This window comes from Chlorocebus sabaeus, chromosome 14 (assembly GCF_047675955.1).
Source record: "Chlorocebus sabaeus isolate Y175 chromosome 14, mChlSab1.0.hap1, whole genome shotgun sequence".
Taxonomy (NCBI): domain Eukaryota; kingdom Metazoa; phylum Chordata; class Mammalia; order Primates; family Cercopithecidae; genus Chlorocebus; species Chlorocebus sabaeus.
In genome coordinates, this window is record NC_132917.1 from 74,306,088 (window position 1) to 74,317,529 (window position 11,442).

The 11,442-nt window shown below is 51.3% G+C and overlaps 1 protein-coding gene across 5 annotated transcripts; it reads right to left on the reverse strand.

Annotated features, from left to right (window-relative positions):
• Nucleotides 1-206: 206 nt before the first annotated feature.
• On the reverse strand, nt 207-11,412 carry CCDC142 (coiled-coil domain containing 142). Of its 5 annotated transcripts, XM_007970133.3 has the most exons (11): nt 10,211-11,388; nt 9,846-9,932; nt 9,617-9,766; nt 9,356-9,486; nt 9,169-9,282; nt 3,866-3,980; nt 3,479-3,656; nt 3,170-3,369; nt 809-1,100; nt 580-692; nt 207-472 (listed from the first exon to the last, which is right to left on the reverse strand). In XM_007970133.3, the coding sequence occupies exons 1-11, from the start codon at nt 11,229-11,231 to the stop codon at nt 339-341; spliced, it is 2,535 nt and encodes an 844-aa protein (XP_007968324.2). In that variant the 5' UTR covers nt 11,232-11,388; the 3' UTR covers nt 207-338. The 5 variants fall into 5 exon arrangements, with proteins under 5 accessions (XP_007968324.2, XP_072879194.1, XP_007968325.2 ...); XM_073023093.1 differs by lacking the exon at nt 580-692 and having other exon boundaries at nt 10,211-11,405; XM_007970134.3 differs by lacking the exon at nt 9,846-9,932.
• Between the last annotated feature and the right edge of the window lie 30 nt (nt 11,413-11,442).

Below are 11,442 nucleotides of genomic sequence, written 5' to 3' on the forward strand. Positions count from 1 at the left end.
ATGCCACTGCACTCCAGCCTGAGTGACAGAAACAGACCTGTCTCAAAAAAAAAAAAAAAAAAAAAAAAAAAAAAGTACCTTGAGTGAGTGGTAGAAGCCAGAAGCCAAATTCAAAAGGGTTAAGCAGTAAGTGATGATAGAAAGTGATATAAATCCAGGTTCATCCAGACACCTCCCTGATCTAGTCTTGTTCCAGAAACATTGTAGTAGCAGGGTTTTACATTTTATTTTGCGCTCCGTGGCCCTCCAGATAGTGATTTGAATGATTAAGTGAAACTCTTCTTAGGTTAAGTGTCCTAGTCCACGCTAAAATCATCTTGTTGGTCTCTCTGACGCTGTCAGCGACTAGTATCAGCGCCCGGCTTGTCCGCGCTGCCCGCCGCGTCCCTGGCCCGGATATGGGAAGCGAAGGCAGTGAGCATTTCCACAGCGGTGAGATGAGCGCCGCGCATAATCAGGCGATGCCCGTCTCCTGGGGAAGAAACAAACGAGTCAGATAGGGAGGGACGGCAGTGCTGGGGCTTAGGGGCGCGCGGGCTGTTTGCTGTCCCCTCCTGCCCGTCTCTCCACCAAGCCCACCGAACAGCACGTCCACGCAGGGCTCGGAGCCGTCGTGCCTCACGTCCGCAATCACTGAGCAGTTGAGATTAGTGGAGCGGACCTTCTCGCTGCTCACTGCCTGGAGGAAGGTCCTACGGTGGAAAAACAGAGTGAGCGCCAGGCTGAGGGCTTAAAGCCCCAGCTGAAGGAAGGCGCACCACTTCCCGCTTCTACCCACTTCCCGCTTCTACCCACTTCCCCTTCCTACCTCGTCGATTCCACGTTTTTCTCGAAGGGGCAGAATTGAACCCGAACCTCCTTGACAGGCCGCAGACCAAGCCGGGCTAAGGCAGCTGCCATGGTGACCTCCACCCCGGAAGAGCTCGTGCAGGCGGAAGTGTCGCATTGCGTTAGGCCGCGAATAGCTGCGCTTCTGCGGGATAGAGACTTCCGGCCGTCGGCAAGCAAGTAGGCCTGCGAACCGCAGCTCAGGGCTCCCGAGCCCAGGCTTAGGAAGTCAGGAAGGAGAGAGGTGGTTTCGGCACAATGCATGGGGGAGCCTAAAGTAGGTGGTCAGCAAATACAACCTATCATTAATAGTCCTCTCATACGATGGTGAAAACCATAAATAAATGGCGCCAAAAACCTTTTGGCACGAATATACGCCTGTTTTCTGCAGCCTTTCCCCTTCTGTACCCTGCTAGGCCAGATCTAGGCTAACTCGATCTGAAGTCCTGGCTCCTTCCAAAGAGAGAGCACTAACACAAGCCAGGATGATCCACACCAGAAGGTAAACACCATTCAGGTAACTGAAGATTAAACACAGTGAGTTCTGAATAGCCAAAGCTTCAACGTGAAAATACTACAGCCTAATATTCGTAAATGACTGAAAATAGTAATAGGAAGGGCAGTACAGGGTAATACAGTCCTTGGGGCTGATCCAGGTATAGAAATGCCTATTACACCTCTGTAGTTCCCCATGAATTAGCCTGGCTCCGAGGACTTAAGTTGAAGTGCATTCTAGCTTGTTTTCTTTTTCTTTCTTTTTCATTTTTTTGAGACAAAGTTTCGCTCTTGTTGCCCAGGCTGGAATGCAATGGCGCGATCTCGGCTCACTGCAATCTCTGCCTCCAGGGTTCAAGCGATTCTCCTGCCTCAGCCTCCTGAGTAGCTGGGACTACAGGCGTGTGCCACCACGCCCGGCTAATTTTTTGTATTTTTAATAGAGGCGGGATTTCACCGTGTTAGCCAGGATGGTCTTGATCGGACCTCGTGATCGGCCTCCCAAAGTGCTGGGATTACAGGCGTGAGCCACGGCGCGCGGCTGAGCAGTCAACTCTTTATCCCTGAGATGTCTTCAGTGATGGAGAACTAGGCCTGAACCTCCCAAGGGTGCTGACCTTCAGGTTCCAGGCTGTGGTCTTGCAGTCTTGCTCTTTACTCTGGATTCCAGGTGCTGGAGTGATCTTTTTTTTTTTTTTTTTTTTTTTTTTTGGAGACAGAGTTTCACCCTTGTTGCCCAGGCTGGAGTGCAATGGCACAATCTCAGCTCACCGCAACCTCTGCCTCCCAGGTTCAAGTGATTCTCCTGCCTCAGCCTCCTGAGTAGCTGGGATTAAGGCATGTGCCACCATGCCTGGCTAATTTTGTATTTTCAGTAAAGACGGGGTTTCTCCATGTTGGTCAGGCTGGTCTCAAATTCCTGACCTCAGGTGATCCACCTGCCTCAGCCTCCCAAAGTGCTGGGATTACAGGCATGAGCCACCATGCCCTGCCTAATCTTGGATTCTTTTTTTTTCTTTTTTTTTTTTTTGAGACAGAGTCTCTCTCTGTCACCCAGGCTGGAGTGCAGTGGCTCAGTCTTGGCTCACTGCAAGCTCCATCTCCCAGGTTCACATCATTGTCCTGCCTCAGCCTCCTGAGTAGCTGGGACTACAGGCGCCCACCACCACGCCCGGCTACATTTTTGTATTTTTAGTGGAGACTGGGTTTCACTGTGTTAGCCAGGATGGTCTTGATCTCCTGACCTCATGATCCGCCTGCCTTGGCCTCCCAAAGTGCTAGGATTACAGGTGTGAGCCACCGTGCCCAGCCCCTAATCTTGGATTCTTAAGCCCAGGGTCTTTGTAGCTTATTCTCCAGTATGCTTTCCTCCAAGCTTCCAGTTCTAGGCTTCCTTAATATGTAATTCCAAATGTCTGGATTTTTCCAGCTAGAGATGGGGAGCTCTTAACTTTCTGGCTCCTGGTCCCAGGCTCCTTAGGATTCAGGACTAATTTGTAGGCAGGAAAAAAATGGCAGGTGCCAACGGGGTCGCTGGTGTTGCCTGAGGGCAAGCCAGGCCTGCTGATTTCCCACTAGGTAGCCCTCTGGGCTAGGTCCCCCTCCCTCTAGTGTGCTTTGCAGCTGAGCTGTCTGGGCTGGAGATGTTCCAGGCTGGAGAGGGGGCTCCAAGCTCTCCAGGCTATTGAGGCAGCTGCTGGGCAATTCTGTGGTCTGGACCTCCTGACAAGCACCTGGTAAGGCAGAAGCAGAAGGCAGGTGGCTGGTGGGGATATACTGAAGCCAGATCAATGGTGAGAATGGGGTTTGGGACACACCAAGTGGTGAGCAAAGGGGAGTGACTCACAGCAACAGGGGGGCCTCCTGTGGACTTGAGACTTGGGCAGGGGCTGCTGCAACAGACACAGCAGGGCTCCATCCAGCTGCTGGAAGATGCTGAGCATAAGCAGCGTCTGGCGGAGATCAGGAGTCAGGCTCCACTGCTCCTCTTCCAGCAACTCCCTGACCACTCCAAAGTCTTGTCTGAGCTGCAGTGCTCCCTGCAGGCTGAAGGCAGAGGTACAGTATGGCCACTTGACCCTCCTGCCTCTCCCACTTATCCCCTTCCTTTTCCCTGTTCCATTCACCCCCTGCCACTTCCGCCTTTACTCCTGACCTGAACCGAATCCCATGGGTAAGAATGTGGTCGAGCCAGGCACCCACGATGGCTGTCAGTGCCTGACCAAGGGCAGGGGCCTGGGCTTGGGGTGGCAACCCTTGCAATCCTTGTAACACAGGCTCCAGTACGGTACGGACCACTAAACCAGCATATTCACTAGGAGCACTGGGAAGTTCTGGAGTAGAGAAGACAGAATATAAGGCTGTGGAGATCCACTGAACCCCTAAATGGAGTGTTTGGGAGAAGAGGGTAGGATTTCAGGAGGGAAGGGAACAGAAGCTGAGGACAAGGATGGAGACAGTGGAGGGGAATCGGGATTTGGTAGGGCTGAGACACTATTACCCCCTTGGAACCCTGGAAGGAGAAGCTGGGATGAGGAGTTACCAGGACAGAGATGAAGCCGCCAGTACCGACCCCGTGGCATGTAGAGCTTGAAACCTTGCATGGCTTGTTTATGACATTCTTGAGAAAAGAGACTTAGTGACTCTTCAGGCAGGAGCTGTAGGGATAGGGAGAAAGTAAAAGGGGCTTGCCAAATTATGATGATCCTGTATATCTAAGGAGTTCTATGTCCAACTTGACATCCATAAAACCCCAGAATTGTTGCAGAGTTGTGTATGCCTGGCCATTTTTTGAGGAGCAATGCCATAGTTGTCATTGGGTTTTCCAAGAGGTCTGGACCCAAATTATGAACAATTGTCCTAGGGTTACCTTGCTCTCCCCAGCTTGGTTCAAAACATGGAAAATCCTTGAAGTTAATTTTATTATACAGGAGCTTTAAGGAAAAAGACATACCCTGCCCCCACCCCCACAACACACACACATAGTACATGCCAGAGAGAGGGATTGTATGATCTGCAATGGGCCAGAGGTTGAGGGAAGAAAGGGGAATTACAATGACCTTTTATTTTTGAGATAGAGTCTTGCTCTGTCGCCCAGACTGGAGTGCAGTGGCGTGATCTCGGCTCATTGCAACCTCTGCCTTCCAGGTTCAAGTGATTCTCCTGCCTCAGGCTCCCAAGTAGGTAGGACTACAGGAGTGCACCACCACACCCAGCTAATTTTTGTATTTTTAGTAGAGACAAGGTTTTGCCATGTTGGTCAGGCTGGTCTTGAACTCCTGATCTCAGGTGATCTGCCTGCCTCTGCCTCCTAAAGTGCTGGGATTGCAGATGTTAGCCACTACACCCAGCCTACAATGATCTTTTGGTTATCACCTACAAAAGGAAGACAATAACTGTATGTAGACCAGAAGCAATGACTATTTGAACGTTCTGAGACTCAGGAAGTTTTGGAATGTCCTTACATTGAAGGGCATTATTATTATATATTATTATTCTTGACAGCCCACTCCAGAGCAATATAGCAAGAAAAGGCCTATATGCTGGTTTTGTTTCTTTGGTTTGATAGATTGTTTTTGGAGGGAAAGAACACAGCAATAAAGCTGGTTTCTGCTCTACAGCCCATCTTGAGGGAGAGGAACCCCAATAAATGTGGTTAATGGCAGCTGCTCTGTAAAGAAATGGTAGATACCAGGGAGCCTGAAGACAGGATAGACCTGGGTGGAGGGCAGACATGGAGTGGAGCCCATATGGCTCCTGGCACATCTGACAACCTGTCTAAATCCAAAATCTTCCTCTTTTCTCCAGTAAATGCAAACCCCCTTCTCCTTCCTTATTTATGTCAAGGAAATTACCCTTTTGTCAATGGACTTTTGTTAGGAGCCTCTGTACTCAACACTAAGGGAATATAAGGTGCAGAGTATGTGACAGTCTCTCCCCGAACCACTGGGATCTTACAGTCCAAACAGGGAGAAAACTCATAATGCCTCTTTTTTTATTGAGACGGAGTTTCACTCTTGTTGCCCAAGCTGGAGTGCAGTTGTGCAATCTCAGCTCGCTGCAACCTGTGCCTCCCAGGTTCAACTGCTTCTCATGCCTCAGCCTCTTGAGCAGCTGGGATTACAGGCACCCGTCACCACGCCCGGCTAATTTTTGTATTTTTAGTAGAGATGGGGTTTCACCATGTTGGCCAGGCTGGTCACAAACTCCTCATCTCAAATGATCCGCCCATCTCGGCCTCCCAAAATGCTGGGATTACTACCCTTCTGCTCTTACAATGTCACCCCATCACTCATGAGGTAAAGCCCAAATTCCTGGGACTGGTGTTCATGCCCTCCACAATTTGATGCCAAATTGCTTACTACTTTACCCACACACCCAACCCCGGTGAACATACCCACAAAAGGAACCTCTGCTCTGGTAAGGCCACCTCTCTGCTACTCCCCCAAGGATCGACAAACTGCCCACTTCCAGTAACCCCAGCCACTCCTCCGAGGCTTCCCAGCCACCATCTCCAGCAGTAGGCCATGTGTGGAGCCTTCTGTAAACCACATGCCCACTATAGCCTTCCTTCCTCAGGGCTCTATGACCGTCACTGTGTGCAGTACTCATGATGAGCCAGCTCTGGGGCATGTTGAGTTTAAGTAGATAGCAGTAAATTGAGGTAGAAATGCCCAGCAGGCAAATGCAGATGTTTGACTAGAACTCTGGGAGCCAGGCTGGGCGTGGTGGCTCATGCCTGTAATCCCAGCACTTTGGGAGGCCAAGGAGGTGGATTGCTTTGAGCTCAAGAGTTCAAGAACATGTTTTCAGGATCTCCTGAGGCTGTGTCACGAGCCAAACTTTTTTTTTTGAGACAGAGTCTTTGTCACCCAGGCTGGAGTGCAGTGGCGCGATCTGGGCTCACTGCAAGCTCCGCCTCCTGGGTTTATGCCATTCTCCTGCCTCAGTCTCCCGAGTAGCTGGGACTACAGGCGCCCGCTACCTCGCCTGGCTAGTTTTTTGTATTTTGTTTAGTACAGATGGGGTTTCACCGTGTTAGCCAGGATGCTCTCGATCTCCTGACCTCGTGATCCGCCCGTCTCGGTCTCCCAAAGTGCTGGGATTACAGGCTTGAGCCACTATGCCCGGCCCAAACTTTTAATTAAAACAAATATATATATATATACACACACACACTCTGTTGCCCAGGCTGGAGTGCAATGGCATGCTCTCAGCTCACTGCAACCTCCACCTCCCAGATTCAAGTGATTCTCCTGCCTCAGCCTCCGAAGTAGCTGGGGTTACAGGCGTGTACCACAATGTCCAGCTAATTTTTGTATTTTTAGAAGAGACAGGTTTCACCATGTTGGCCAGGCCAGTCTTGATCTCCTAACCTCAGATGATCTGCCTGCTTCGGCTTCCCAAAGTGCTGGGATTACAGGTGTGAGCCACTGCACCTGGCCAAAAAAGTTTCGTTTTTTGTTTTTTTTGAGACAGAGTTTTTGTTCTTGTTGCCCAGGCTGGAGTGCAATGGCGCTATCTCAGCTCACTGCAACCTCTGCCTCCTGGGTTCAGGTGATTCTCCTGCCTCAACCTCCCGAGCAGCTGGGATTACAGGCCCCCACCACCATACCAGTACTTTTTTGTATTTTTAGTAGAGACGAGGTTTCACCATGTTGGTCAGGCTGGTCTTAAACTCCTGACCTCAGGCGATCCACCCACCTCGGCCTCCCAAAAAAGTTTTTAAAAAATATTTTTAAAAAGAGTTCAAGACCAGCCTGGGCAACACAGCAAAACCTTGTCTCTACAAAAAAAAAAAAAAAAAAAAAAAAAAAAATTTAAGTAGCTGGGCATTGGCCAGGCAGGGTGGCTCACACCTATAATCCCAGCACTTTGGGAGGCTGAGGTGGATGGATCACCTGAGGCCAGGGGTTCGAGACCAGCTTGGCCAACATGGTGAAACCCATCTCTGCTAAAAATACAAAAATTAGCCGGGCGTGGTGGCGGGCGCCTGTAATCCCAGCCACTCAGGAGGCTGAGGCAGGAGAATCACTTGAACCCAAGAGGTGAAGACTGCAGTGAGTGGTGATCATGCCACTGCACTCCAGCCTGGGTGACAGAGTGAGACTCCTTCTCAAAAAAAAAAAAAATGTAGCTAGGCATTGTGGCTTGCATCTGTGGTCCCAGCTACTCAGGAGGCTGAGGTGGGAGGATTGCTTGAGCCCAGGAGGTGGAGGTTGCAGTGAGCCAAGATCACATAACTGCACTTCAGCCTGGGTAACAGTGAGACCCTGTCTTAGGAAAAAAAAAAAAAAAAAAAAAAAGAACTCTGGGACCCAAGACATTGTGGGTAAGCAGGACTACAGAGAGAAAAGCAGAGAGTTAAGGACTGAACCCTACAGCCATGCCCCTATTCAGGGCAAAGAGGAGAAAACTGAGCAGGGAAACAAAAACCAGACATCTTCGACATAGGAACAGATAAATGTACAAAATGGGGAAGAGAAAGTATAATGGCTTTATTCATAAATATATAAGAAAATGTTAGGAGAAACAGGCAAACATGGATGAAGGTTACTACTGTGAAACAGAAATCAGAGGTGGGTGAGGGCAAACAAAGTGCTATTTTTTCATTAGTTTTATAAAATAATATTCTATTTCACTTTTTAAACTATAGACATGCATTATTTTATTTTTTGAGACAGGATCTCTCACTGTATTGCCTAGGCTGGCTGGAATGCAGTGGCTATCACAGCTTACTGCAGCCTTGGCCTCCTGGGCTCAAACGATCCTCTTGCCTCAGCCTCCCAAGTAGCTGGGACTACAGGCGCATGCCACCATGCTCAGCTAAATTTTTTAATTTTTGTAGAGACGGGGGTCTGTGTTGCTTAGGGTGGTCTCGCTATGTTGCCCCTGGTGGTCTCAAACTCCTGGCCTCAAGCAATCCTCTTGCCTTGGCCTCCCAAAGCATTTATAAAAATACAAATTAAACTTTTAAGAGAGGGGAAATGTGCTGATAACTGGTAAGTAAAGGGAAAGATGCAATCATGTATCCTGAATTTTCTCTTTAAAATATACCTAAGAGTAACCAAATCATTAATGAAGGCAAGTTTTTCTTCATAGGAGTAATCCAACTCATAAATGAAGTAGGAATGATGAGAATTGAAATGTTACCCCTTTACAACTTCTAATGAAATAATGAATCGAGGCAATGATCCGCTGGTGCCATCACAAAACGAGAGTCTGGCATTACTGGGGAGAGGATAGGGGGTACACAGATGAAATTGACCATGAGTTGATAATTGTTAAATGCTTGGTGATAGACATATGGGAGTCCATTATATACCTCTCTCTACATTTGTACATGTTTGAAATTTGCCATAGTAAAATGTTAAACGGGCCAGGCATGGTGGCACATGCCTGTAATCCCAGCGCTTTGGGAGACCAAGGTAGGTGGATCACTTGAGCTCAGGGGTCCAAGACCAGATTGGGCAACATAGTGAAACCCTATCTCTACAAAAAAAAATACAAAAGTTAGCCAGGTGTGGTGGCACAAGCCTGTAGTCTCAGCTACTAGGGAGGCTGAGGTGGGAGGACCGTTTGAGCCCAGAAGGTAGAGGCTGCAGCAAGCTGAGATTGTGCCACTGCACTACAGCCTGGGTGACAAAGTGAGACCCTGTCTCAGAGAGAAAAAAAAAAAAAGTTAAAGAGAACAAAAAATAAAAAATGAACAGAGCAAAAAAAGATAAATTTAGCAGAGACTCCAAGGAGATTCCAAGTTACTGAGATGCTCTACTCTTCCCACCCCTGATACTTGGCACAGAACACAGGGTCTTAAACTGCCACTGTTAAGGCCCCTGTTCTCACCTGGATCTGTGCAGTCAGCTTCTGGATCTCCAGGCCCAGCTGCTGCTCCACTTCCAGAGCTAAACTTTCCTCTGAGGCCAGGCTAGACAAAGCTTCTGCCTCATGCAATAGAGGCTTTGGGCGGAAACAGGAAGTGAGGGCTCAGCCTAGCTCAGGCTGCTCCCCTCCCTACTCCCCAGCCACTCACAGGTAAGTCCTTTTGGATCAGGAGCAGGAAGGAAGCTGGGTCCCATGCTGCCAAGTACTGCTGAGCTCTGCCCAGGAACCAAAGCAAGGTGGTCTGCAGGGTACAGAGACCTAGGGCAACAGGCGCAGGATCTGGGGATTTGAGTAGTAGAGTGAGTATCTTAGGGGTCATGGAGTACCTTTGGGAAGAGGCAGACTTCAGAACAAAGAAAAGAGATATCCTCAACTGCTTTGTCTCCCCAGACCCAGCCCCTTGTCTCACCTGCAGGCTGGCAGAAAATCAGTCGTAACCTGGGCTCTCGAAGGGCATCCAAGAGAGGAGGAAAGAGCTGCTGCAAAAGTTCAGCAGTGCGAGAGGATGTGGGAAGGCTGCTCTGACCCCCAAGAGCTGATCCCAAGGCCTGGCAGAAACCTGAGAGTGAGAGACCATAGTGTGGTGGGAAAGCGGTAACCTGGGATTTATGTCACCCCCAGGGCCCCTTCCTTCTCACCTTGGTCCCAGTTCCAGATAAGCGACTGATGAAGTAAGCTGTGACACAAAGAAGCCAGCTCCTTCTCACACTCCTGAGGCAGGGATGCTAGTGGGAGAAATGACTCTGGAGCCTGAAAACAAGGTCTCACTTTCCACAACCCCTGCCCACTCAATGATGAGGGAAGAAGGCATGCTTCCTCCAAGACTCAGGACTGGGGTGGAAAGCAAGACTTTGCCTTGAAAGTTCAGAAGATATAGTCTGAACCCAGGGATGTTCATTCTAAAGGGCCTGCCTTTGCCTTCAGGATGGAAGGTGAGTGAGTTTGCCAGGGGGAAGGAAGAGACCCCAGCCTTCCCAAACGCCCACCCAAGCCCATCACTCACCCTGACCCAGTGCCTGACTCAGCTGTTGCGCTGTTGCCCTGAGGTCCCTCCAGGGTCCCAGATTTAGGTCCAGACTCTGAGCACAGGCTGCCCACAGCAGGGTCCAATATTGGCTCCACAAGGCTCCAGCCCCTCCAAGCCGTAGTCCACAGCTGGCTGAACCCGCCACGCCCCCTACCAGGCCCAGCAGCCCTGGTAGCAGATCCCGCTCCTCATGGCACCGCCTGCGGAGCTGGTCTCTCAATCCCGATCCCCGGAGCGCCTCGTCCAGCCGACTTGCCACCTGGCAACCCCGCTCCCCCGTCAAGAGATGGAGCACACGGGACGTGGGGAAAGGACGTGCAGCCCCCGGGACGTGGCTCAAGGTTTTTCCCTGTAGCGTGTGATAGGCGGGAAGTGCCAGGAGAAGTTCGGCAAGTTGGGATGACAGGCCTGGGCTGGCAGGCTCCCGGCCGAGAGCGCGAAGCTGCGTCTCAATGACAGCCTCCAGGCACTGGGCGGCCAGTCCGATGGGGCGCGCTAGCAGCAACGGCTCGAGAGTCTCCCCAAGGCCGATTCGCAGGACTGCCCCTTGGGAAGGGTGCAGCTGCAGGTCGCGGCACCACTGGGGCAAGGGGCTAGGGCCGCCGGATGGCGAGCCAGGACTCAGGGTCTTCATGAGGCGCACAGCAGCCTGTAGGTGGCAGGCGCAGTGTCGGGCCTGGAGGAGCTGCTCCCGCTCGCGATGCAGCCGCAGCAACACGGCCCGGAGACGCTGCAGCGCGGGAGGGATCGGGCCGCCACCTGCGGGCCCTCGCCTCCAGGCCGCAGCATCAGCCTCATAGTCATCGCTCACACCCGCCGGCGTCGGCCACCACGGCGTCCCTCCAGAAGTTCCGCCCGGCCAACCGTGAACCTCCCCGCGAAGAGCGCCCGTTTGCCTTCTCTCCCACTGCTCCTCCCCAGTGCCCCCGGGTTGCGCCCTCAGCGGGGGCACGATAACAAGTGGAGGCAGGCTACCAGAGCGAGACGCCTGAGCCATGGGGCGGCGGGTCCGGAACGAACCTAGCGATTCCCACTTCCCCGCACGGACCAACGCCCACCTTAGCTCGGACTTCGCCCCATTCCAAGAGCCGTTTTATCCAGTCCAGGAGTCGCGGGGACCTTCATGGACCCTCTCGTACTCCGTAATGGGAGGCTTCTGCCCCTAACAAAAATGGCCGCCTTCTCTGTCCCACCCCACCCTTTGGCTG